We start from the raw sequence: 26,302 nt of genomic DNA on the forward strand, positions 1-26,302 counted from the left end.
GTGGTCACACACTCCAATCCAATAAATGCATACCAGACAGTGTAAGGATGTTGTTAAATTTGAATTACATAGAAAATTTACTCAAGTCCAACTATGGTCCAGAGTTTGTAAAAAATCTAAGATACAAGTATTTTTCATAATAAGTTCTCAAAAACTTCTAATAGAATTATATAAAAGTGTGAAAAATATATATATTGATCAATTACCATTATTCTTTTTTATACCTTTAATTTAAGTAGTTCTATGGAGGCCGGAAATGTTTCTATCTCCATACGTAAACCGTTTATCATTATCAGACCGTTTTTAAGGACGTGCAAGACGGACTACCGTTCAGGGCTTTAAAATTATCTAGATTAGACTATAACTAAATAGAACCTCATAAAATATTTGTTAAGTTAAATTATGACTAAATAGGGCCTATATTTATTTTGTCATAGTTAAATTATGACTAAATAACACAGGACCTCTAAAAACTTGAGATGGCTCTGATCACTATATTGATAAGGAACAATGCAATGCAAGACTTACATAGTAATGCATTCTTCCTTAAACTTTTTCGTTTACTGTTGATTTTAATTTAATAGCTATTATTGGAAAATTATGCTGTTATGAAATAATGCAATCTGTCTAATTAGTTACTCCCTCTCTGGGTATGTAGTAACTTTGAGGAGATTATTGCGAATCTATTGAGGTACCAGCACAGTGAAATTATCTCAATTATATTGTTCATTAATTTGTTCTCTTATTGATGAGGTTGCTGAAGAACTTCAATCACACAAGAAACTGACATTTTCGGAGGAATTTATCGCAGTGGATGCCTTTTATATGCGATTATAGAGAAATTAGCCGGCCAATGTAATGGAATTTTTAAAGTAGGTTCTGGTTTTATGTTTGTTTCAATGTAATGGGCTGAATCAGTTTAGTCCCAAACAAAGTGGGCTTTTAATAGGACTACCAATGCAAACGAGCATTTTACTTGCCACCCTCAAATTATATCAGGCACCTTCATTTTTTTATTTTCGGTACAAATATTAAAACTTGGTATATACGAAATTTTCAGTAAGTTTAAATTAGTTCCGGAAATTTTCGGAAATTTATTGTTAAATTCTGTAAATTTCTAGTAAGATTCGGGAAATTTCGAAATTGCTGATAAAATTTCTCAAAATTTTCAAAGTTTCTGGTAAAATTTACTGGAAATTTCAAATTTTCTTGTAAAATCTCTTGGAAATTTTTGAAATTTCCGATAAAATCTCCCAGAAATTTCAAAATTTTCGATAAAATCTAATGGAAATTTCAACTTTTCTGTTAAAATCTCTTTGAAATTTCAAAAATTCCAATAAAAATTTCACTTTTTTAAAAAAAATCCGGTATGTTCTTGAAATTTCTGGTATCGCCCAGGAGATTTCAAAGTTTTTGATGAAAACTTTGAACAAGGTTGTTTTGGTTTTTTCATACACTTTTGGGATGTCAAGTATAAGTGTGGGGAGGCAGGATAAATGCTCATTACACCCTTAATATTAGTCTCAAATCCTTTGAAATTTTTGAAAATGTCCCTCTCCCTACTGTCCGGATTTTAAATTTTGAATTCCTACGCATTATATATTACAAAAAAGCTTGAGTTCGCACTAAGTCCATTGAATGCACATATAGTCGGTCTGAATTTTGAAATTCAGATGCATCCAAATTTTGAAATCCTAATGCATAATTTAAACGTACCACGTATTACAATAGAGCTCAGATTCACTTGGAATGCATTCAATACACAAATAGTTGTGTTTGAATATTTTTAATCCTGACGCGTTCGAATTATAAAATCCAAACACAGCACATACTATAAAGGAACTCAAATTCACTCAAAAATGCATGCAATTCAAAAATAGCATTGTTTAGATTTTGAAATCCAAACACTTCATATATTACAAGAGAATTCAAGTTCACCTAAAAGGCACTAATGGTGCAATGAGCCACACTCTTTTTGAATAGTTATTGTGTACGGGTCATTTTGGACATTCTTTTTTTTTTAAGTAAGGCGTGCTAGTTTAAAACTCATACTTTGTATCCTTGTAAATAAGGCGTGCCAGTTTAACTGTCCATAGTGCTGCACAAGGTGAGTGTTAATACAAACTTTGCTCACAAACAAAAAAAGTACAATACAAACTTATATTATTCTCTCCGGCATTTTACTCTTAATTGTTTAATTAGAACTGAAGTTAACTTTCTAACTAATAAAAAGAGAAGATAAATCTTTCTAGGCCCTGTACTTTAATCCATGCATTGTAACACAGGACATACTTGGTGTGCTTAACCCTGTCTAAATATATCAATCCTTTCATAATGTGCCTCACTTGTCACCTGTCATAGATTGTCTTAAATGGTTTGACTTCACTTGAGAAACTTCCAAAGAACACATCAACCGACCAGGCCTATAATTTGACCCCCAAAAAACTACCAGATCCAAAATATGTGCCCAAAATTACGCTTCAACTTCATGTGTAGCCCAACTTCCTAAGCCATAAGAATCACTCTCTTAACTCTTTAAGTCCATATTTCCAAATATTTTTCTCTCAACAATTAACAGATGGGGGTGATGATAAAAGTAAACAGCACTTATGGTAAATAAATAAGTCCCAAACAAGGCTCAATAGTAATAATAGTAAATTATTTGATTGATCATTAATAAGAAAGTTTACACTTTCACTCTAATACAACCAAAACCAAAACCAAAGACATACTCCAATATTAAAAACACAACACTCCAATACTAAATATAGCGGGTGGTATCATAGTCCACCTCCTCCAATTTAGTACTTAACTCACAAAATATAAAATATCCCCTTCTGCTAACTTTTACTATTTCTTAGCAGAATGGTAAAACAAACTTCTCAAAACAACCAAAAGCAAAACACACACTAACCAAGATAGACCTAAAATGAAGGACCATGATAATATATGCCCTTCACTAGCCTCCAAATCTCCCAAAACCAAACCCCTCTTACCAAACAGCATACTATCTAATAACCTAGTATACTATTGAATGGTACTAAACTAACTACTACAAGTATAGTATTCCTAAATTTGAAACTTTCAAATGTTCAAGCTCTAGTTGATTTGAGCACCAGTGTATGTTTGACCAAAAGACCATCCAGCAGGAGCAACATTATTGGAGACCACAGTGCGACCATCACTTGTAGTAACCTTAAAAGACAAGCTTTGACCGTCAAGATAATTGTTGCTCTGCCAGTTCTGTCCCCAGTTCCTTGACATAGAAATCCAACCAGTTTTTGACCCTTTGATGAAAGCAGCATGTACATCACCAGCACCACCAACGTTTGTGATAAGTACAAGGTTGAAGTATGAATGTCCATTGATTGTGAACCTTATACCTCCCTTTCTCCTACATGACACCCTACACAAAACCACCACAGTTAAGAATCCAACTTTGTATGAAAAGTGTAGACAATATGAAAGAGTAACCTACCTTCTGTAAGATACAGGAACGATTCCAGCTTTGTATTGAGCAATATGGAGAAACACAGGTTGAGCAAGATCAAAATGTTGGAGAGGAGGGTTACACCAACCACCTGCATTATTTGGTAAGGCATTGTTTGGTGGACAGAAGTTGGTAGCAGTGACCACAATGGAACCAGGAAGGCACCATTTATGGTCACCTGCACATTTAATTTCATAGCAAGAGCCACAGCTTAAACCGTTGTTGAAAAGTGCTGTGCTCAAAGCAGCTGTGTTGGTTCCATACCCTTGACTGTAAAGGTTACCATATCCACAAGCCCCACCTAAACACCACAAACAAGAAACAACAAAATCAGATCAATGGGTCACTCTATGTTACTTCAAGATCTGATTTTTTATAACAAACAAACATAAAAATTGAAACTTTTTTTCATGGGGTGGTTTAAGTTGAAAAATGGTGCATACCCATTGTTCCTGATGCATCACTCCCCCCATAGAAGGTAGCATGAGCATTAGTCCATCCTTCAGCATAGGCAGAAACAGAGGAAAACAGTGTGAGGGAACACACCAAAAACATGCCAATGAAAGCCATTTCTTGTTTCCTGAACATGTAACAAAACAAATCAAATGAGACATTGAAACATAGCATTTAAGAACATGAATTTAGTTAAAGATGTTAAATTTAGTATTGAAATGAAAGAATAATATGAGGTAGTTATGAAAAAGGAAGTTACTTTGGTAGTCAAAGGAAGGAGTAGGAGGCAATTGGTTAGATGAGTGAGTGAAGAGAGTTGGTGGGAGTGCCCCTTAATTTATAGAGCTTGAGGTTGAAGGGTTTGAGCCTTGAGGAACATAGCATGGGACCACACTCACAATTTTAACTAACTCTTTTCAACTGTTTGGACCTTCCAAGTTGTTAGTTTCAATTGATTAACTACTCCCTTGTCTCATAAAAGAATAACTATATTTTCAAATATGTAGTATTTCATAAAATAAAATAAAAATTGGGCCCGTTTGTTTTGCCTTTTTTTTTAAATAATTTTTATAATGTTATGTGAGAAAAAATTTTACAAAAATTTTTTTATAAAAGTTTCAAATAAAAATTTTGTTTAAATAGTTATTCTTAAAATATGGCTTTAGATATTTCATCTATTTATGAGAACAAAATTTGAATATCAAAAGTTTAAAAAGTCACTTAAATTTGAAATTATTTTAAATAGATTTTCATAAAAATTATTTTTGAAATACAACTTTTTTAAAAAATAACGATTTTGAAGTTTTGGTCTTCAATACAGTATATTTATGTTATAGGATGTCAAAATTAATGTTTTATTTTAGAAAAAACGAATATAAAAAAACTTGTAATATTTTAAAAAACGATTTTAGAAAATCTATTTTCAAAAATACAAAAATTCATGTTTTTTTAAAACTGAAACAAATAAGTTTCTAACTTATTCAAACAAAAATTATAAATCAATACTAAAAAATCAAAAATTGAAAGAAAAGAAATTAATATATTTATGTGTTTGAATGTTATTTTTTGAAAACTGACCATTTGTAGTATTAATTTTTTAAAACAAATTCAAACTGAGCACAAATATTTGTATAGATTTTATACTTGTTTAATTTTTTGTTAGCACGATGTTTTTTATTTAGTTAACAATGTTTTTTATTTTTCATCCTAGTTACTAATTTAGTTTAATTTATTTATGTTTATTAATTCAATTGTTTCAATCATATCTATTATTTTTATTTTGTAATATTATTATTGTTTAATATATTATAAATTCTAAATTATATCAAATCTATTATTATTATTATTATTATTGTATTAATATTTTAATAATATTAATAAAAAATATAATTTATAACTTGAATATTCAAAAATGAATTTAAATTAAACCACATAAAATTGAATCAAATTTAATTTTTTAATTAATTCTAAAAATTTAATTAAACCATAAATAAACTTATCTTTGTGTCAAATAAATTTTTACCCTAATGTTGCTCACAAAACAAACATCCATAATCTACATTCTCCACGTTCAACTATTAAAACTAATGAGTCAAGCTCTTTTATTAAGTTATTAAACATGACAAAACTTTTTAAAAAAATCATTATAATATTTTTAAAACTAAATTTAAACTCAAAATTTTTAGCTAAACTAAAAATATATTTTAATTATTTCATTCAAATGCTTTTGGAATTTTGTTTTATAAAAAAAAAAATAAGAAATAAAACTTGCATTAGTGGAGTAAATAAGTAGTATATTAATGGTGTGATGTGAGCATTAAAAGCTACCGAGTCAAACATGAGATTTATAGGTTTGAATTAAATTGAAACGTGAGAGAGAGCGGCATGTGTTGCATAAAAGCTGTTTTTGTGGCAGGAAATGTGTGGTTCAGTTCTGTAGCATGGGAGCGGGAAAATCTCCAAAATACATGTGGGGCACATAGGATTTGGTTCTCATGGTTACCAACCTTATGGATGGGGCACATGCAAACCATTAACCTTTTGCTGTTAAAGCAATAGTGCTACCGATTTCCTTCATGCTCAATTCTTTTGGTACAAAACTTCTTATTTATTTTTAAGTAAAGGGAGGGCATTTGGCCTACACTAATAGTGTTGTAATATATGAAAAATGAAAAAGAACAAGATGGTCGCATGTAGGTAATCCATCGAAACAAGTAAGTGTTTCCATGTAGTTACGGAAGATGCCATCACAAGTTGCAATAACTTGGTTGTATTTGACTCAACAATTTCCAATTTATTTGTTTGATAGATGGTGAAGGAGGTCGTTGACACTTGAAGTATTTTAATTTAGAGAATTCTCTTATAGAAGAGTACACGTGGCCCTTTAGGATAGTAGTTGTATGTTGAAATGTTGGATCATGATTTTTATAGTACATAATAGTTGTGTGTCCGATAGTGATTTTTATAGCACATAAGTCAATGCCAAAGTTAGTCTTGGCTGGAGTGGCAAAACCTAATGTGATCCGTCGGATTGATCCGCACATGCATTAAAAATGACGAGTTGGATCGAAAATTTGGGTTTGCCGCCAATCAAAGCCCGCTTCGCCAAAGTCTACCGTCTGCCAAAATTCATCCCGTCATAACCTGCTGCCCGTAAAGTCCGTCTTGCCTATTTGTTCAACTTGTTCAGCCTTAAGTCCGTCCTTTTTTTAGTTAATTCTAGTCATTATAATTCTTGATCATTTTATTTTGTACACTTATTAGTAAATAAATACAATATTTTTTAAGGAAAATTTGTTAAAAAGATGTTTTATAAAAAAATATTATAAAAAAGAAGTAAAAAAATCTATTAATATATAAAAAAAAAAAAAATTAAAAAATTAAAAAAATTAGCGGGCAAGTCCGTTGTTTGCCAACCTGCCACCTTGGGGGGCGGGTTAGATTTTAATGTCCATTTCCACTTTACGGGATTGCCCGCCCCTCCCTTATTTTGGGAAGTTTAAGGCAAAGCGGGGCGGGCGGCTCGTTTTGCCACCCCTAGTCTTGACATTTTCTAAAAACTGATTTGATTTCGTGTATGTTAAAAGTTAGAACAACAAATAGTACAAAAGATTAAATATAAACGAAAGTAAAAAATAATGAACACGATCGATTTTTATTAGGGGTGGCAAACGGGCATGTCTGCCCCATTAAGGCCCGCAATAAAATAGGGCGGGGCGTGGCGGGGCGGGCATACTTAAGAATGCGGGTCTAAAACCCTGCCCTGCCCCGCACTAAAAATGTTGGCGGAGCGGGACGGGGCACCGCTCTTTTTAGGCCTAAAAATACAAAAATTCATGTAAATGCATGTGCCCGCAAAAGCTCACATAAAAAACGGGGCGGGACGGTCACATTAGAGTGTGTGTGGGCCTAAATCCTTGGCCTGTTCTGCACTAAAGTGCGGGTCAAACGGACATGTCCAACGATCCGGGCCTGTTTTGCCACCCTTAATTTTTATTAATGCAGTTCGACCAATGGTTACCTCTACGGTTATAGAGTTGTTATAGTTCTCTTTATTTATGTGTGATAAAATTAATTGGATTACAGTGTTACAAGAATTCTTAAATTATCAAAATCAATAGGATTACCCGTCCATACCTCCTTTATGACCTTCCCCTCCAATGAAGTTCGTAGTGACCTATTGATAAGATAGCACGCCAAGTTAATTGTCTCTTCCTAGAAAAAAAATTATATTCCAACACTTAACAAAAGTCATTTTGCCATTCCAGTTAAAGACCTATTTATTCTCTCTATCATACCATTTTTTTGTAGTATCTTGCAAACTAAAAAAATGTCTTTGAATATTATGATTTTCAGAACCTCTTGAATTTCAAATCACTGTACTCTGTCCCATTATTTAACCTCAAATATTTAATTTTTATATATGTTTTATTCTCTACCTTTGTCTTCCACAACTTGGATTTCGTAAAGACTTCAGATTTCTGCTTCAAGAAATACACTCAAATCTTGCGAGAAAAACCATATATGAAAGTCAGAAAATACCTAGAACCACCCATGAAAACCTCTTTGGTAGGTCCCCACACGTCCGAAAGCATATAGTCTAAAATTCATTTTGTTTTGTGTTTATCGGGCTTGAACCGAACACGGCACTATTTTCCAAGTATACAATACTTGCACAATTCCAACTTACAACTACAAACACCCTTCAATAGATTTCTCTTATGAAATTTATCATCTCACGCTCACTGAGATAACTCCGACGCATATGCCAGAGTTTAGTTGCATCATTATCATACTAAACGGATGCAACATCACTAACAACAATGTTCCGTAGCAGTTTGTAGATGTTACTTACAATCCTCATTGCTCTCAACAGATTCAATGCGCCCTTGTTAATCTTCATATTGTCCTTATCTCCATTCGACTTGTAGGAGAATCCATATATTTGTATAGTACCTAGGGAAATTAAGTTCTTCCTCAATAATAGAATATATCTAACTTCATTCAATGTTCGCACGCTACCATTGTCCCTGGCAATTTTAATTTGTTTCATTTCAGTATTCGTACAGACTTTATCATCACTTAGATAAACAAATTCAAAATTACCTAACCTAAATATAGTGAGTCATTCTCGGTGCGGTGCCATCTCGTAAAAAAACAAGAGTCAAGAACCACACATCTATGTACTTACAGGGGGGATTGAATTGTGTTCTTTATCAATTAAAATTCCCTTTATTTTTTCTTTAACGTCTTTTCTTTCTTTTGTTTAATCATCTATTGGATTATGCTTTGATGTTGCGGAAGCATGGAGATGTAGAACTACATAACCAATGAGATGTTCATTTTAACTTCTAAAGGATATCAGAACTTCTGACTTGCTCAGTATAGTTCTGCAGATTAAAACTTGGAAGTTCTGAGTTAAAATGACATGTGCAGAAAGTAAAAGACACGTTCATTTTTATCCTGGTTCACCTTCTGAATAAGGCTACCTCCAGTTCACCTTCTTCAGGTGATTTGCCTCTGTCCAGAGGTCTTAATCCACTATAACTAAATCGTGATTACAACTGCACGGATCTGCGTCGTGACTAACCATCCTGCACAGCCAACTGCTGTGACTAACCATCTGGACAATGACCCGTTCAGTGATCTCTGCGAGATATAACGTCCATTGACTCAGGAACCCTGCACAGTCTACCCACTGTGACTAACCCTGCACAACCAACCTGTTGTGACTAACTGCAATGGACTGTTCAGTGATCTCCACGAGATATAACATCCATTGAATTCCTGCACAACCATCCTGTTGTGACTAACCCTGCACGGCAAACCACTGTGACTAACCTTAGATGATGAACCGTTCAGGGATCCCAGCAGGATATAACGTTCATCAGTCTACTGGAGATTACAAGAGTGCTTCTTATTCAAGCAGATTCTCTCCTATCTTAAGCACATATGTTTACGACTCTCTGACTGGAAGTCACTTATGGTGCCTAAACAATATATCAGAAGTTCCTAAGATGTTTACACACTACGAGCAACAACTCTATGTGTTTTACATTATATTACAAGTTATAACAGAACTTGTAGTCTTCTTCTTTTATCTTCTGATTTAGATTTTTTCCTTCATCTTGTAAGCAGATTTAGAGACTCGGCTCTTATATTGGATGTTTCTTGCTCGATCTCTTTTATCTTCTAAGCTGATCAAGGGACACCGCCCTTATTGAGAATGCTTCTTTTGGAATGATCATCATCTTCTTCTCCTGTAGGCAGATCAAGAGCAACTGCTCTTATTTGAATTTGCTTCTTGTGTTTCTCCTTCCTTAAGCAGATTCAGAACATCGGTTCTGTTTTATGTACTTCTTCATATTGGTCTTCATCTCCTCCTTCTTCAATACATATTATAAAGCTTGTTACAGCTTGATGGCATGTTGATGAACATTAGTATACATGAATCATTATTTTAGAAACAACTCAGTGCTTTCAATTACTTCTGTTATTCACCATGAACAATGTATGATTTGATCAAGTGTTGGTGAATTTTTATAACTCCAGTGGAGAGTACTGCTAAACAATAGAGATATATTCTTCAATTCTTCAATGATTTCTTCACATAGGCTTATGATTAGTGTATGACAACACTATGGATTGATTCATCACATACTGAGTATGTGTTGCCTATTGTGTAACTTCTGAAGCATGGATTCTTGTAGTTTCTTTTCTGCTTTCATGCTCAGTTTCTTCTCTACAGATTTTCTCTCAATATTTCTCTTTTTCTGCACTCTGTAGTTGCACCATGGATACACTCTGGATATTCACTTAATGCATTTTGGGTGTACAATTGTCACACATTCAAGTTTGAAGTTTGTTATATATATATATATAGCTTGATGAGTTACCGTTGGAATCTAGCCGTTGAGATTTGTTTGAATATTGCTTTGAATGTCTTCGTCTCGATTGGCTTATGAATGACAAGTGTTGCTCTTTGTAGAACCTTGTTTTCAGCATGATGATTACAGTTGATGACGTGCTTCTTTGGTTAAGCTTATCTTGTCAACACGCTGCATGTGGCTTGCTTCTTCAATCAACCTTGGGAGTTGTTCCTTTTAAGTGTTGTAATTGTTTTGCTTATGATGATGTTTCTAACGGCTTCCCATTTGATTCTAAGCTTTGTATTTTGTTCAATTTGTATGCTGAGCTGTAGATTCTTCATTGGTTCATAAGTGACTCTTTTGTTGTTTTCATTTTGCATGTCACTGCGATGTAGCTTCAGAACTTATAACTTTAGAACTTCTGATCTTTCTACATGCGTGATCTTCTGATGTTGCAAATCTTCTTGCAGCTGATCTTTCTTGTTCATTTTCCTTGAAGCTTGTGATGTATTTTCTGATTACGGCTTTATTTGATATGATGACTTTTAGTTTTCTTCTATCTTCTGAATGTTTGATTCTTCTTTCATATCTGATTCAGTTTCCGTGATTCTGATGCAACATGTATAAGCATAATATAATATCTGCACACTAAATGAAATCATTAGTAATAAAATTGTTACTCACAAAATATATGCTTGTTATCATCAAAACTAGATTCTGAACATAGATTCTCAATCTTGTTCTAACAACACACAATATATCTTCTTAATTTCCACAATCAATGGTTTGAACCACATTTACAAAATTAGATAAGCCCTACTTTCTGTTTAGATAATCCCTCTTCCAATGCACAATTTGTTTGCAAGTATAATACTCAAAAAAATTCCGATTCTTGGATTTATACCTTTTCTTTCCAGAACCTTTGTTATCCTTGTTGTAACCACGATCTTGACCCTCTTTCACATACAGACTGTCACCTTGAGTTCCTTCCTCCAACTATGTCCCCTTTAAGAATCAGACAAAATGTACCAGTAATCACATCGAGACTGCTAGCGTATTTCCCGTATGTTAGAGTAATCACCAAGTGGTCATAAGAACTGGTAAAGAGAAGAGCAAGATAATTATCTTATATTAGTCATCAATCTTCACTCCAAGTCTCACTAGATCGGTGATAATGTTGTTAAAGACATTGACACGTTGTTGCAAATTAGATCCTTCATACATCTTCTGATTGTACACTTGTTGCTTCATAAATAATTTGTTCATCAACGTCTTTGACATATATTGACTTTCTAATATGTCCCAAACCTCCTTCGGGGTCGTCAGGTACATGATATGATACATCACCTCGTCTGAAACACATAGATAAAACAAACTTGCATCCTTCTCCTTCATCTTTGCCCAATCAATATCCTCTACGTCGGTTGGTTTTGTCTCATGCAACACCTATTATAAACTTTATTGACCCAATAGATCCTTAATCATTCTTTGTCATTATCTGAAATTACTCGTCATGTCGAACCTTGTTACTTCGAATTTTACACCAGATTTAAACGCCATCTAATACCAATTGTTAGAACAACAACTAGTAAAGAAGATTAAAGATACTCAAAAGTAAAATATAATGGACACGGTCGACCTCTGTTAACTCATTTTGGTCAATGGTGTCTACCTCTGCGACAATAGAGTAACAATAGTTCTATTTATTTATGTCTTATGAAATTGATTTGATTACAGTGTCATAAGCTATATATATATATAATACTAGAGTTTAGTTTATCTAAAACATTAATCTCTGGTTTCTCTTAACAAACAGTTATCTCTACCCATAATTATATCAACAATGTGAGTTATACTCTCAATAACTCATAATTATCTTAACAACCCATAATTATCTCAATAATATGAGTCATATTCAACACTAAGAAATCCAAAGATTGAAAGTAATAGCAGAAATTGAGTGATGTTTGATCTAAGGGCTCCAATCACGATTGCGTATGTCAAATGGGATCTCAAAACAGTTATGTCTAGCTTGATGATGAGGATGGATTATAGTCAATTACAATATCATATGGTGTAGTTGCATTGCAAGAAAAGATGGTGAGGAGTTTCAAAATTATGATTTCATAAATTACAACTAGAGACCATGGTAATGCCTATCTTTCTCAAATTATCATTACTGTCAATGACATTTTATATGAGTATCCATTTGATGAGAAATTTAGCATGAGTATTGTATTATTGCCAAATGATGTTGACCTTGCTAACTTCTGAGTGATATGTGTTGTGATTTTCATAAGCATCTTTTAATGTTAGAATCCCATTGTTGAAGCTTCTCCAAACTAAGTTATCATTTTAAGGTTCATATAGAGGGAGATTAAGTTTAGAAATTTCAAGAGTTATACTAGGATCCAAGTTGGTGAAAGAGTCAGACACATTGCAGCTGTTGTCATGGATTAAATCATTGAGAGTGCTATCATTTAGATAATTTAACTTATCTGGTATGTCGAGGATAAAATCTTCGATTAAATAGACTTGCCAGTTGTTGTGCCATAACAATATGTATCAATCTTTGTCAATATTTCATATGTTGTTTGCTTCAATTTTTCCACTGTGTTTTTCAAACCATACCAAATTGATGAATAAATATGGTGCCCAATAGGTTGATTCTCTCGATAGTAATGCTTTTAAGAGTAAGAGTGTGTTGTGTTAGAACAAGATTTGGTTATGCACTTTATCTCTAAGTTTTGATGATAACAACACATGTATTTTATATGTAAACAATTTTGTTTCTAATGTTTTCTTGAGTGTGAAGATCAGAAGCTCTTTACGATTCAGGACTGTTGTCTAAAAAATATCAGATATATTATCGTCAGAAAGACTATTCTCTTCCACTTCTGAAGAAACATCAGTAGTTCTGAAGAATACTGAATGTTAATCAAAATTAGGATCTCTTGTGTACTTCTCAATAAGTTGCTGCTTCAAAAGTCTTAAGTATCTCAAGATCAGAAAACAAGTCTACATCAAATACAAGTTTTTGCTTTAAAAGATCAGATGTCAAGATATGTTCTTCAGAAAGTTGTTGCTTTTAACTCTGATGACATAGTCAAGCTCAACTGATAAATGTCAAAATCAAAAATACAGATTAGCTTTCATGACTCAAAGTTCAAATATCGATACTTGTCTTCAGAAAAGTTGTTGCTTTATATATCTGAAAACATTGTTCTGTTCTGTAAGACCCTGACACTATTGCACGTAAAGATATATGAATTCTTTCTCACTTCTCAAATCACTTATCTGACTTCAGATACAAATTTGATCTAGGAAGACCTGCGTCGTACTTCAGAAAAGTTGTTGCTATTATTTTTTAAAGACAAAGTTATGTTCCTATGGCTCTTATGTTTTCATGCTGACATAACAAAGTAGTTTCTTCCAAGCTTATTACTTCAGATCAGAAGTACATCATTTGAAGATAAGATCAAGAAACTTTCTCAAGAAGATTCCAGTATAACGATATGCTTTCACAAATTCACTATTACATAGACGTTCGTACTATTCAAAAGTTGTCTTCCATTTTAAAGTTGCATACTAAACTTAATAATTTAGAATATACAATTTTGCTAAAATTAAAGATGTTTTTTGTTTTTAAAATGACAAGTTACTTGTTAAACATGACAAGTCATCGTATATAGATCTATTATTGAACTTTGTAGATAAAAATGTAAGTTAAAAGGTCATAGGTTTAATATAACTACAAATCATGATTTCATTAATGTTCATTGACCTAGTGGTAAATGCATACGATCTATCTTCAAGGTTTTGGGTTCAATTTTAACTAAAAACCAATTTTGACTTTTTTTTTATATTTTTAAATCTAAATTGTTTAAAAATAAATTTATTATTTAAAAAATAAATCCAAGCAGTCGAGTCACGGTTTAAAATTAGAAAAAAATCGGTTTGAAAAAATATTATCAGAGAGACTAATATGATCTAGTTAAATTTTGTAAGGAATTAAATTGGATCTTTACTTTTGTGAGGGATAAATTTGGGGTTTGTAATTTTTTTGAGGGACCCAAATCGATCTTCACTCTTTTTTGCGAGGGATAAATTTGTGGTATGTAGTTTTTGTGAGGGACCAAAATGGATTTTCACTTTTAAATTAAAATAAGGGGACTAATTTCGTGAACCAAGTAAAAAAGGAAGATCAAAATTGTAGTTAAGCCTATTTAAAATAAATAAATATTTATTTGTATGTTATTTAAAATAAATAAATAAATATTTATTTGTATGTTATTTGAAATAAGTAAATAAGTAAATATTTACTCTAAATTATTAAGTTATGTATCTATAATATAAGAAAATTAATGGTTGTCGAAAAGTCTACAATACCCTTATTTGATTTTTTGTCACCACATTAAAATTGTGGTTATTTAATTTTTGCACAATAAAGTTCTTAATTTCATTATTAAAATAATACAACCTTCATATTTTATCAAACTTATCAAATCTCTCTCCATTCTCTATTTTTTTTTCTTTCATTACTTTCTCATTTCTTTCTTAAAAAAAATCTATTATTGATATATATATATATATATATATATATATATATATATATATATATATATATATATATATATATATATATATATATATATATATATATATATATATATTTATATACGAAAAATGGTATTTTTAATCGAAATATTTTTTAGTCAAAAATGGTATACGAGAAAAATTTATTCAAAAAATTTATTATTGATCTAAATATTTTTATATACGGAAATTTAATATTGATCCAAATATTTTTGTAAATGATATCTAAATAAAAATAATATTTGTATACAGAAAAAAATCTATTATTTACAAAAAATGGTATTTATGATCTAATTATTTTTTATTCAAAAATGGTATACGAGAAAAAAATCTAGTATTGATCTAAATATTTTTATATACAAAATTTACTATTGATCCAAATATTTTTGCAAATGAAACCTAAACAAAAATTAAGTCTCTATACGGGAAAAAAAATCTATTATTGATCTAAATATTTTTATATACGAAAAATGTTATTTATGATCCAGATATTTTTTATTCAAAAATGGCATAGGCCAAAAAATCTATTATTGAACTAAATATTTTTATATACGAAAATTTAATATTGGTCCACATATTTTTGTAAACGATACCTAAACAAAAATAATATTTGTATACGAAAAAAATCTATTCTTTACGAAAAATGGTATTTATGATCCAAATATTTTTATTCAAAAATGGTATACGAGAAAAAAATCTACTATTGATCTAAATATATTTATATTTGAAATTTGGAAATGGATTCTCTGTTGTCTTTCCTCTTCTGCCATCTCTCCAGCCCTTCATCTAATGGCTCAGGATTAATATAAAGTAAATAAATAATTTTTGTTTGTTTTGAAAAGAGATAAAAAAAAATAGATGAATGGTTAAGATGGAGCTGGATGGGCAGCTGGTGCAAAAGTGAGGAGAGGATCCAGATCCATGAAATTTACTATTGATTCAAATATTTTTGTAAATGATACCTAAACAAAAAAGAAGTTTGTATATGAAAAAAAAATCTATTATTGATCTAAATATTTTTATATACAAAAAATGTTATTTATGAATCAAATATTTTTTATTCAAAAATGGCCTAGGCCAAAAAATCTATTATTGATCTAAATATTTTTTTATACGAAAAATTTAATATTGATCCAAATATTTTTGGAAATGATACCTAAACAAAAATAATATTTATGTACGAAAAAAATCATTTATTTACAAAAAATGGTATGTACGATCCAAATATTTTTATTTAAAAATGGTATATGGAAAAAAATCTATTATTGATCCAAATATTTTTGTAAATGATACCTAAACAAAAATGAAGTCTCTGTATACGGTAAAAAAAAATCTATTATTGATCTAAATATTTCTATATATGATAAATGGTATTTATGATCAAATATTTTTGATCTAAAAATGGTATACGGATAAAAATCTATTATTGAACTAAATATTTTTATATACGAAAATTTTTTGATCCAAATATTTTTGTAAATGATACATAAACAAAAATAATATTTGAATATAGACCTCAGGTTCGAAACCCGCTAGTTTCAAATTGCTTATTAAAAAAAATATATTTGAATATGGAAAAAAAATCTTTTATTTACGAAAAATGGTATTTATGATCCAAATATTTTTTATTAAAAAATGGTATACGGAAAAAAATCTACTATTGATCTAAATATTTTTATATACAAAATTTACTATTGATCCAAATATTTTTATAAATGATATCTAAATAAAAATGAAGTCTGTATACGGAAAAAAATCTATTATTGATCTAAATATTTTTATATACGAGAAATGATATTTATGATCAAATATTTTTTATTCAAAAATGATATACGGGAAAAAATTTATTATTGATCTAAATATTTTTATATATAAAATAATCAATTATTTATCTAAATATTTTTTTCTTTTTAAATATTTTATTTAAAATAAATAATGTATCCAAATGCGTGTAACCAAACATAACCCGTGTGTATGCACGGGTTTGTTACTAATTCTCATTAAAAATATTGACAATAATTGATCTACTTATAAAAATGACTACCATTTAACTTGAAAAAATTTGGGTTCGTATCTCATAGATATAAATTTTGTATTTTTTAATTTAAATTTAAAATTATTTAATATTACTATAAATCATGAGAATTATTTATCAACAATATATATTGATAAAGTCATATGATATGGTTTATAAGTTTTGGATTTGATTTTTTTAAAATCAATTTTAAATTTTAACTTTTTTTATATAAAATATTAACCGAGGGACTAATCAAATTTTTTTTAAGAATTTATTACTAATAAATATAAAATAGGATGCAATAATTAATACCTAAATCTTTTAAGATACTTATACAACAACTAGATTATGACTTTAACATCATAATACTAATGTGACGCGCATATTGAAATGAACAAAAACAAGACAACTTACTAACACACTTAAAATATTAAATATCTCTTGCCTAAGATCATTTAATCAAGAGAATTTCTCATTAGACCCCTTAAATCTCTTAGATATCCGACGAAATTTCAATTTTGCTCATGTTTTCGTAGATGCACATTTAAAAATACTTTAAAAAAAACTTGTTTCTTTCCGTAGGTGCATCTACGGAACATATTAAAACAGAGTGTTCCGTAGATGATGTTCCGTAGATGCACCTACGGACCAGTGCTATTTTTTTAAAATCACATACATTTCACTCGAAAACTCAAATTTTATAACAACAATTGAAAATCCAATTCCAGTCAATCAAAGTAATGCAATTTAAAGTCAATAAGTAAATAGTACACCAAAAATAAACATAGTATAAATCGCCGACCAATAATGTCGAATACATGTATCAAATCTTCGTACAAAAATGAAATCAAAATACATATATGAAATAAATCTGTCGGCATAACTATTGTGTGTTTCATACATCATCTTGCGCCTCTCCGCTGCCTCTGGCCCTGCCTCCGCGTCCACTGCGCTGTCTGTTAGCTACTCTGCCTCTAGCGTCGAGTGCCCCACATGTCTTGGAACGGTTTCTAAGTACAAAAAATGCCCCCTCTGCCACCCTAAGGATACCCTCCACAAGACGCAGGCTAGCAGACCCCTCAGGGAAGAAGCCATCGGCAATGCCTGGTCGCGCTATGTCAGCTATCTCACGACATCAAGGAAGAACATCTTGAGTATGGTCCATCTCAACCTGATAAGCCCGCAAAATCTCATCGTGGGCTGATCAGGGCGGTGATCCAGTTATGATGGGAAGCATGTATGGGTGCGACACTCTGTAGTACCAGGTGATGTACCCTTCGACGCAGCTGTAGTCCCTCTCTAATGTGGTCGCCTGAGCCTCGACAGGAACCAATACATGTTTCCATAACTATTAAAAAAGTTGAAGAGTGTTTTCTAATCAAATTCATCATGTGTCTTTTGGCCTTATTATTATAGGCTCCCCAAATATTCCAGGCGAGCAAGATGACTTTTTTTAAACCTGTCATAACTAGTCAAGTTGATGGAGGTGACAGAGTAAGTCCCAGACACGAGAGAATTTACTTAGTCGGCTCCATTCAATGGGAGTTTCACGAATAACTTCTTCTTCTTGACTAGCACCATCATCCATAATGTATTGGTTATTTTTATTTATTTGACTTGATATTAGTTCTAAATGTGGAATTTTGTATCGAGAGATGATCTCCAAAACAAAATATACTATTTTGGAACGATTGAGGTGTATTTAGCAGTTCTAGGCACACACTTTTGTGTTGGGAAGGTATTAAAAGTTGGCCCAGTTTTTTGCGAAGGCCCGCTAATAGAAAACTTGGCTTTGGCGCGTGGGCCCCCTCCGCGTGATGGTTGACGCGCGTCTAGGGTAGGTCCACTCTTATCAAATCATGGTTTCTTGGAAACCGCATCAAGTTGATTGGGTCTAACTGTTTTGCTGTCATCCCTTGTTACTTTTAAGGAAACATCAATCCTCTTGATTTTAGAACTCTCTGAATCTCTAGGCACATTATTGGATAAATATTTCCCTTGACCACAACTGACTATTTTGTTGCATTTTTCCTCTACACCACCAGCCATTCGCCATAAACTACATTTTTCGTTACTATCATCGCCCACTTCCTGACGCGGTTCCGTTAGTCTTTTCTCACGGACAACATCATTTCCGGTTGTTAGCCTAGATTTTCAACGTCATTGAGCTCAACAAATAAGAAAGGAGTTCATAGAAATACTTAGTGAAATTTAGACATTTTGAAGAGTATTTTGACGTAGACATTCTAGCCCAGACGGGCGAAGCCAGAAGCATTTTGACATATAAAGTTCTAGCCCAAGGAGTCGAAGTCGCCACTCTAAAGTTGAAGTTGAGACTTAGTATTTTTTTCTCAAAGTTATATATTCAAGACTTCGACATCAACAACTATTAATATATGATTCTTCAGGTATTTATGTTAGTAGATATACTCAAATAACCCGATCTAAAGAACTATTAATATATGATTTTGAATAGAAAATAAACATGATAAGAAATTTATATCAGTACCACATCTGATGATATCCCTCACCCAAGAAGATTGACATTGATTTATGATTTGATCTCTGGATTTGGAATGATTCTCAAGAATGAAGAGAAGAGGAAGAGAAGTACCTTGTAGAATGATTCCCTGGCTTTGGAGAGGACATTGGATTGGACTTTGTCATTGTTTCATGCTGCTGTAGCATAAGATTTAATCGTCATTATTGATAAAAAAATCCTAAAACTCGATGCGTGAAAGAATAAGAAGAGAGAAAGAGAGAGAGAGAGATGGACAAGAGAGAAATAGAAGCGGCGGCTAAGGTTCCAAATATAAATCTTAGTGTTCATCATATACATAGGGAAAGCCATGCGCCACACAACGTCAACCAGGGCCCTATCCAGCTTGCGATACACCGTTCGATTATCAGTATAATGCTTATTCCAAGTTAATTTGCCACTAGTCATGTTTACTTCAACTAAATTATATTTATCAATAACATTCAACAAAGCAGTTGCATTAGAATGATTAAAATTACCTCCCTTTTGTTCACTTAAATGAATGATGTCGTTAAAGTATCCAATCAACATCCAAGGACCATCAATAGTGTTCCTTTGGTCAATGAGGTAGAGCCACAAGTCAAGACGAGAAGTGTACACGAGAGTGGCATAAATTCCAATTACATACCAAGAGGAAGTTCCCAATGATAGCTTCATAATAATTGTACTCATAACAATATCATGCACGACAACTGCAATGTTATTACCATTCTACTTTAACACCCAAATGCCCCCGTACTGACCATACGCATGCACGTATTGAACACTCACATATCCAGCTCTATTCCATAAGGATTTGGTCTCATGAAAATCAATGCATGTTTCCATAACGATTAAAAACGCTGAAGAGTGTTTTCTAATAAAATCTATCATGTTTCTTTTGGCCTTATTATTATAGGATCCCCAAATATTCCAGGAGAGCAATATTACTTTTTTTAAACCTAACATAACTAGTCAAGTTGATGGAGGTGACAAAGTAAGTCCCAGACACGAATAACTTCTTCTTCTTGACTAGCACCATTATCTATAGTGTATTGGTTATTTCTATTTGTCTGACTTGATGTTAGTTCTAAATGTGGAATGTTGTATCATGAGATGATCTCCAAACCCAAATTTACTATTTTGGAACGATTGAGGTGTATTTTGTAACGCCCCAGACTGCTTTCGGGATGATCGACTGACCCCACAAACCAACACGAGTCTTTTCAACATGTTTTGACCTCACTCGCACGCTTTCCAGGAAACTTCCCAGAAGGTCACTCATCCCAATACTACTCCAAGTCAAGCACGCTTAACTGTGGAGTTCTTATGGAATGAGCTACCGAAAAGAAGATGCATCTTGTTGGTATAGGTAGTACCCATCAATCCTTATAAGCTTTCCTACAACCATGCAGTCACATACCTGCACGGCCTCAGGATCCCTCTCATTCCGATGTGGCGACCACCCTAGCCCCAATTGGCCCCAGGTGTTCCATGCGGTGCAATCACCCCTCGCCTTCTTCGGCCTCGGGTGTTACATGCCCACCAGCTTCCGCATGGTTCGTCCTCGAACCACATCGTACTAGGAGAGGTCTGACTCTGATACCATTTTTAATGTAACACCCCGATATCCGCTACACGCATCAACCGTGTCGGCCAACCGAGCATGTTACCGGCTTAATCAATACTCCCCCTAGGTCCGCTTACCGGCTGCCTAGGAAATATTGTTTTTGCCTCCCGCAAGAATCGAACCATGTACCTAGGGGTTAAGTACATATTCATAGCAATTCCTGCTACCACAACTGACTATTTCCCTGAATCTCTAGGCACATTATTGGATAAATATTTTCCTTGATCACAACTGACTATTTTGTTGCATTTTTCCTCTACACCACCAGCCATTCGCCATAAACTACATTTTTTGCTACTATCATCGCCCACTTCCTGACGCGGTTCCGTTAGTCTTTGCTTACGGACAACATCGTTTATGACTGTTAGCCTAGAATTTTGAAGTCATTGAGCTCGACAAATTAGAAGGAATTCATATAAATACTTAGTGAAATTTGTAATTTTGAAGAGTATTTTGATGTAGACATTCTAGCCCAGCCGGTCGAAGCCAGAAGCATTTTGATATATAAAGTTCTAGCCCAAGGAGTCGAAATTGCCACTCTAAAGTTGAAGTTGGGACTTAGTATTTTTTTCTCAAAGTTATATATTCAAGACTTCGACATCAACAATTGGAGTAAATGCAAGTTCAGAATGAATAATTGTTATTTTTGTGTTATCCATGCCAAGAAAACACGTGGAAGCAAATTTAAATGCGAGAAACATGCAGTAGAATACATGTCTATTTCTAAGGAGAAAGTTGTTGTAGACAGTTAGTCACGTATTAGTATAAATAAAAGTTACAGCATTAAGATTCAGGGTGTCAAATTTATTACAAAAACTCAAACTCTCATAGCACCTAGACAAACAGTGGAAAACGAGTCAATTGAGCGACTATGTATGATTCTTAACACCACTCTTTGCATATTTATGCAACGTTTTTCATTTACCTTTACTTTACTTGTCCTTTGCCAACATTTCAACCTTCTTTTGCTTTGTCTGTTACAAAGATTTCGACCACGTCGAAATTCTTTACTTTTCTCCAAATTTTCTTTCTTTGTTTCATGTAACAAGTTAGAGTCGATTTACATCTTATATAATAATCAAACACACTTTTATGAGTTTATGCACATATATACTAGGATTAACTAGTTGATCCCGCAAGTAACTTTTTTTAAAAACTATCTTTTGTTTATTTAAATTCACAGTAAACACTGAAAGATCTCTTAGTTGCGACACCACAAGAACGATAGGCTATGTAAGATGATCTGATGTAGCACTCTGCATTAACATTAACCTTTCAGACAACCAATAAGGCCAGATCAATCTCCACTCAAATCCTCGCAAACCTTTCCCTCTCTACATTCAAGGTGTTATCTATCTTAACAAGAATACCCACAACAAATGGCAAACCAAAAAGGACACTTTCATCAAAAAAGGGTTTAGGTACACTTTTATTCTATAGTTTAACCGGCGGCAGCGTGGAAGTGGTGAAAATAAAGGGCTCCATGCGGAAACTAATCTATTATTAAAAAATTGTTACTATTAACGTGACTTATTATTATAATTTTTTATTTAAATAAATATCAATCAAAATAAATTAAATTATATATTTTAGTATAAAATCATATTTAAATTCAAAAACTACAAACTCATCTTAAAATTAAAATCAATTTTGTTTCAAACTTAAAAGAAAACATAATTAACAAAATTTTTCCAAATTTAACCAAACATATGATAGACATGATAGGTTCGCGGCTATTAAACACAACAACTGTATCGCCGATCTCTTATGTATTGATGGTCGCTACGAATCTGAGATGTCCTGTTACTGTCAACGACTCTAACATCAAATTTCATTATTACGTAAAACAGCTAGCACATGGTTTATGACATTTTTCTAAGCTCGTTCAAATTTCTTGATTTCAAGTACATATTCTTTCATTAATTTCTAATTCTCTATATTCAAAACAGCTATCTAAAATCAGAGAAGATCTTCCTCTGCATTTATGATACGACACCCCACCAAAACTGTTGATGCTCATGTCATATGGGTGTCTTAATTTGTTTATCGGTTCTGTGTTTTTCTACGTACCTATTTCAATCTTTCGACACCTGGATTTTGATTCTCTGTGAACATGGTCTGTATATTGAAAAACCATAAACTTTATTTGTGATTTTATACGCTATTGCAAATTTGCAATTGCACCTACAGTTTAGTAGTGTTACTTGTCTAGTGTTTACTACCAACCTCAAATCCTCTCTACGGTATAAATGAATTATCGTTGGTTTTGAATGTGAAAATCTTTTGTAGTTTTATCTATTAAAAAAAAAAATTAATAAAGTTTGTTGTGATTTATAAATGATAAATATTTATGGATGTGTTTTAAAATGACAAAAAAAATGTGGAAGTGAATAAATGATAATAAATGTATGCAAAATAGTTTCACAAAACTCAATAAGAGTTAAAGTCTTTATAAAAATGTCAAAATTTCTCTTTTTGCATGTCAAAATTTAGTATTTTTAAATGGAGACACAATATTTTAAATGTCAAAAATTTTCTTTATCTCATGTGCCACAATCAACAAAATATTTATTTTATTTTAATTAATAATCACATTTATTTGAGATATAAATTTTTTATTTTTAAATGTTAAAATTTCACTTTTTTTCTCACGGGTTAATATAAGCTAAATATTAATTGATTTTATTTTAAAAACAAAATTGTTATTTTTAAATGTCAAAATTTCTCACTTTTTTTTCTTTTTCCATTTCACTGACCTTTTTATTTTTGTATGATTATTTAATATAATTGAGTTTATATTATTATTGATTATTTGATAATCAATTATCCATTTTAATTTTACATGTATATCTAAATACAATCTATAACGTATTAAGTACATGTTTGAATTGTGTTCTACAAGTCCCAAAAGCACTTCTATCTCACTTCAACTTGAAAATTGATTTTTTTTCTTCTTGTTTGCATACTTTTTCAAAATTAATTATAGTCCTTCAAAAACAATTTTGTTAGAAACTATTAAAATTTCTAACTTTCATGTTTATTAGAATCCACTCTACATTTATTATATATTATTTGTTACAATACATTTTAATTTTCCTTCTTTATCTTTTTTAATTTTCATCAATAACTTCTTTTCTTTTTTATTTGTATTAGAATTTATTATCATTTTGGTGACTATACCATGCAAAATAAACTTTTATAAAACTATCCAAACAACATCAATGATTTTTTTTTTAAATAAATAGTTTTTTCAAAAAAAAAAAACTCCCCAAATAACCACTATTTTAACAAATATACCAAACTAACCACATTCTATATAAAAAATTTCGCCACACAGAGCATGTGTCACTCTGTATGGCGCATGCATGTAATTTAAAGAGGAGGCGCCATCCAGTGTAATGTGGCACATACTGCATGACACATACTCCTTTATCATGCCATGCAATGTGGCTCATGCATTATAAATATTAAGAGGAGGCGTCATCCAGTGTGGCTACTCAGTTGTTTTATTTTTTTATAAATACAGTCATCCATCTCCACACCGCTGATCACATATCTTCTCATTCCACTCTCAAACATGTCTAGCTTTCATAATACTTCTAATGTTTCCAATTACCAAAAGAAATGTTGATCTTATTTCTTCGGCAGCAAAATCTCGGATGAAAATCCAACTTTGGAACATGGAGTCTTTCGAGCATTTTTAGAGGAGTTTGATTCACTGGTTAGACGGAGACATAGTTGACTGTGAACAGAACAGAAGAATTAACAGGGGTTGAATCAGAACAAATCCCAAACACCTCAAAGAAATCAAAATCAGAGACCTCGAAGGCAAATACAAGGGCATTATTGTTTTACCGGTGGTCGTTTGGGTGGAAGGGGTCGGTAAAAATATATCCAATCGTTGTGTGATTTCTTCTTTCTAGTAATATAATTATAAAATATTATTTATTTATTTATTTGTTAAATTAAAATAAATTTAAAAAAAAGCCCAAAACAACTGAGTAACCACACTAGATGACGCCTCCTCTTTACACCTATGGTGCATACGACACATTGCATGGCATGATAGAGGAGCATGCGCCATGCAGTGTGGCGTCTTCTTTTTGAATTGCATGCATGCGCCACACAAAGTGGCGCCTCCTCTGTGTGGCGAAATTTTTTTATTTGAAATGTGGTTAGGTTGATATATTTGTTGAAACATTTGTTATTTGAGATTTGTTTTTTTAAAATTAGTTATTCAAATTTTATTTTTTTTAACATTCACTTCTATATTATTGTATGAAAACATAAATCAATTGTAATAACCTCAATTCTAATAAATCAATTCTACGAAACTCAATTCTTTCAATATCAGTTCTATATACTACACATTTAAACACATCTTAAATAAATTTACTCGTGAGAATGTACAAATAATTTGCTAGTTATAGAATAAAAAATATATTAATAAAATCTTAAATATATATATTGTAAAAATTATTGTGAGATATGTGTATCAGTTTATGTCACAAAATCATTTCTGAATAATAATCAAAGGGAGTAATAAATTCCAAGCTCTATATTTCTTGCCGAAAATTCAAATCCATGCTAATCTTTGTAGTAGTTGTAACTAACGATGCATAGCCAGTACTAAGATAAGTGTGATGTTTTTTTCTTGTTGAAAGCGATTTGAGAATCCTATAATAACAGCTGCATGTGCAAATGGTTTGGTTTTTTCTTTGCTAGTTGGTTGTACAAACCAGTTGGATTGCAATATGATTTTCTATTTTGAGAATTTTCTTGTGGTTGTGGGAAGAATCATTAATCCATTAACGACACACCGCAATATCTAGATGAAAATTACACAACGGATAGACGAGGAATTTAAAAACCAAATCAAATAGGTAACTGTCAGATTAAAGTCACAGAGACTTGTTATATCTTCTTGATGGGTACTTTCTTCTCCCATTCCCTATTTATTTTGTGTGTTTTCTTTTTCTTCCAAATTTCATAAATATTTTAAAAGAAAATAATCTGGTGTACTCTGTTAAAGGAATTTCTAATTAGGTAACTTTAAATAATATATATTCAATTAAATTAAACTATAATATTATTTTATTAATAATTGTCAAAACATTTTTATAAAATATATGTAATATGAAAAACTAATTCATTAATGTACACAATCAACATAAATAAAAGATTAAGCATAATAATAAAATTCAGTTCAAACAAAGATTGTGACTTCTAG

The 26,302-nt window shown here is 31.7% G+C and overlaps 1 protein-coding gene across 1 annotated transcript; it reads right to left on the minus strand.

The window, feature by feature from the left end:
* Positions 1 to 2,642: 2,642 nt before the first annotated feature.
* On the minus strand, positions 2,643 to 4,306 carry LOC131602450 (expansin-A1-like). Its single transcript, XM_058874569.1, has 4 exons — positions 4,203 to 4,306; positions 3,934 to 4,070; positions 3,479 to 3,791; positions 2,643 to 3,406 (listed from the first exon to the last, which is right to left on the minus strand). Exons 2-4 carry the CDS (start codon positions 4,058 to 4,060, stop codon positions 3,100 to 3,102), a joined length of 747 nt encoding a protein of 248 aa, XP_058730552.1. The 5' UTR covers positions 4,061 to 4,070; positions 4,203 to 4,306; the 3' UTR covers positions 2,643 to 3,099.
* Between the last annotated feature and the right edge of the window lie 21,996 nt (positions 4,307 to 26,302).

Source organism: Vicia villosa, linkage group LG5, assembly GCF_029867415.1.
Source record: "Vicia villosa cultivar HV-30 ecotype Madison, WI linkage group LG5, Vvil1.0, whole genome shotgun sequence".
NCBI classification, from domain to species: domain Eukaryota; kingdom Viridiplantae; phylum Streptophyta; class Magnoliopsida; order Fabales; family Fabaceae; genus Vicia; species Vicia villosa.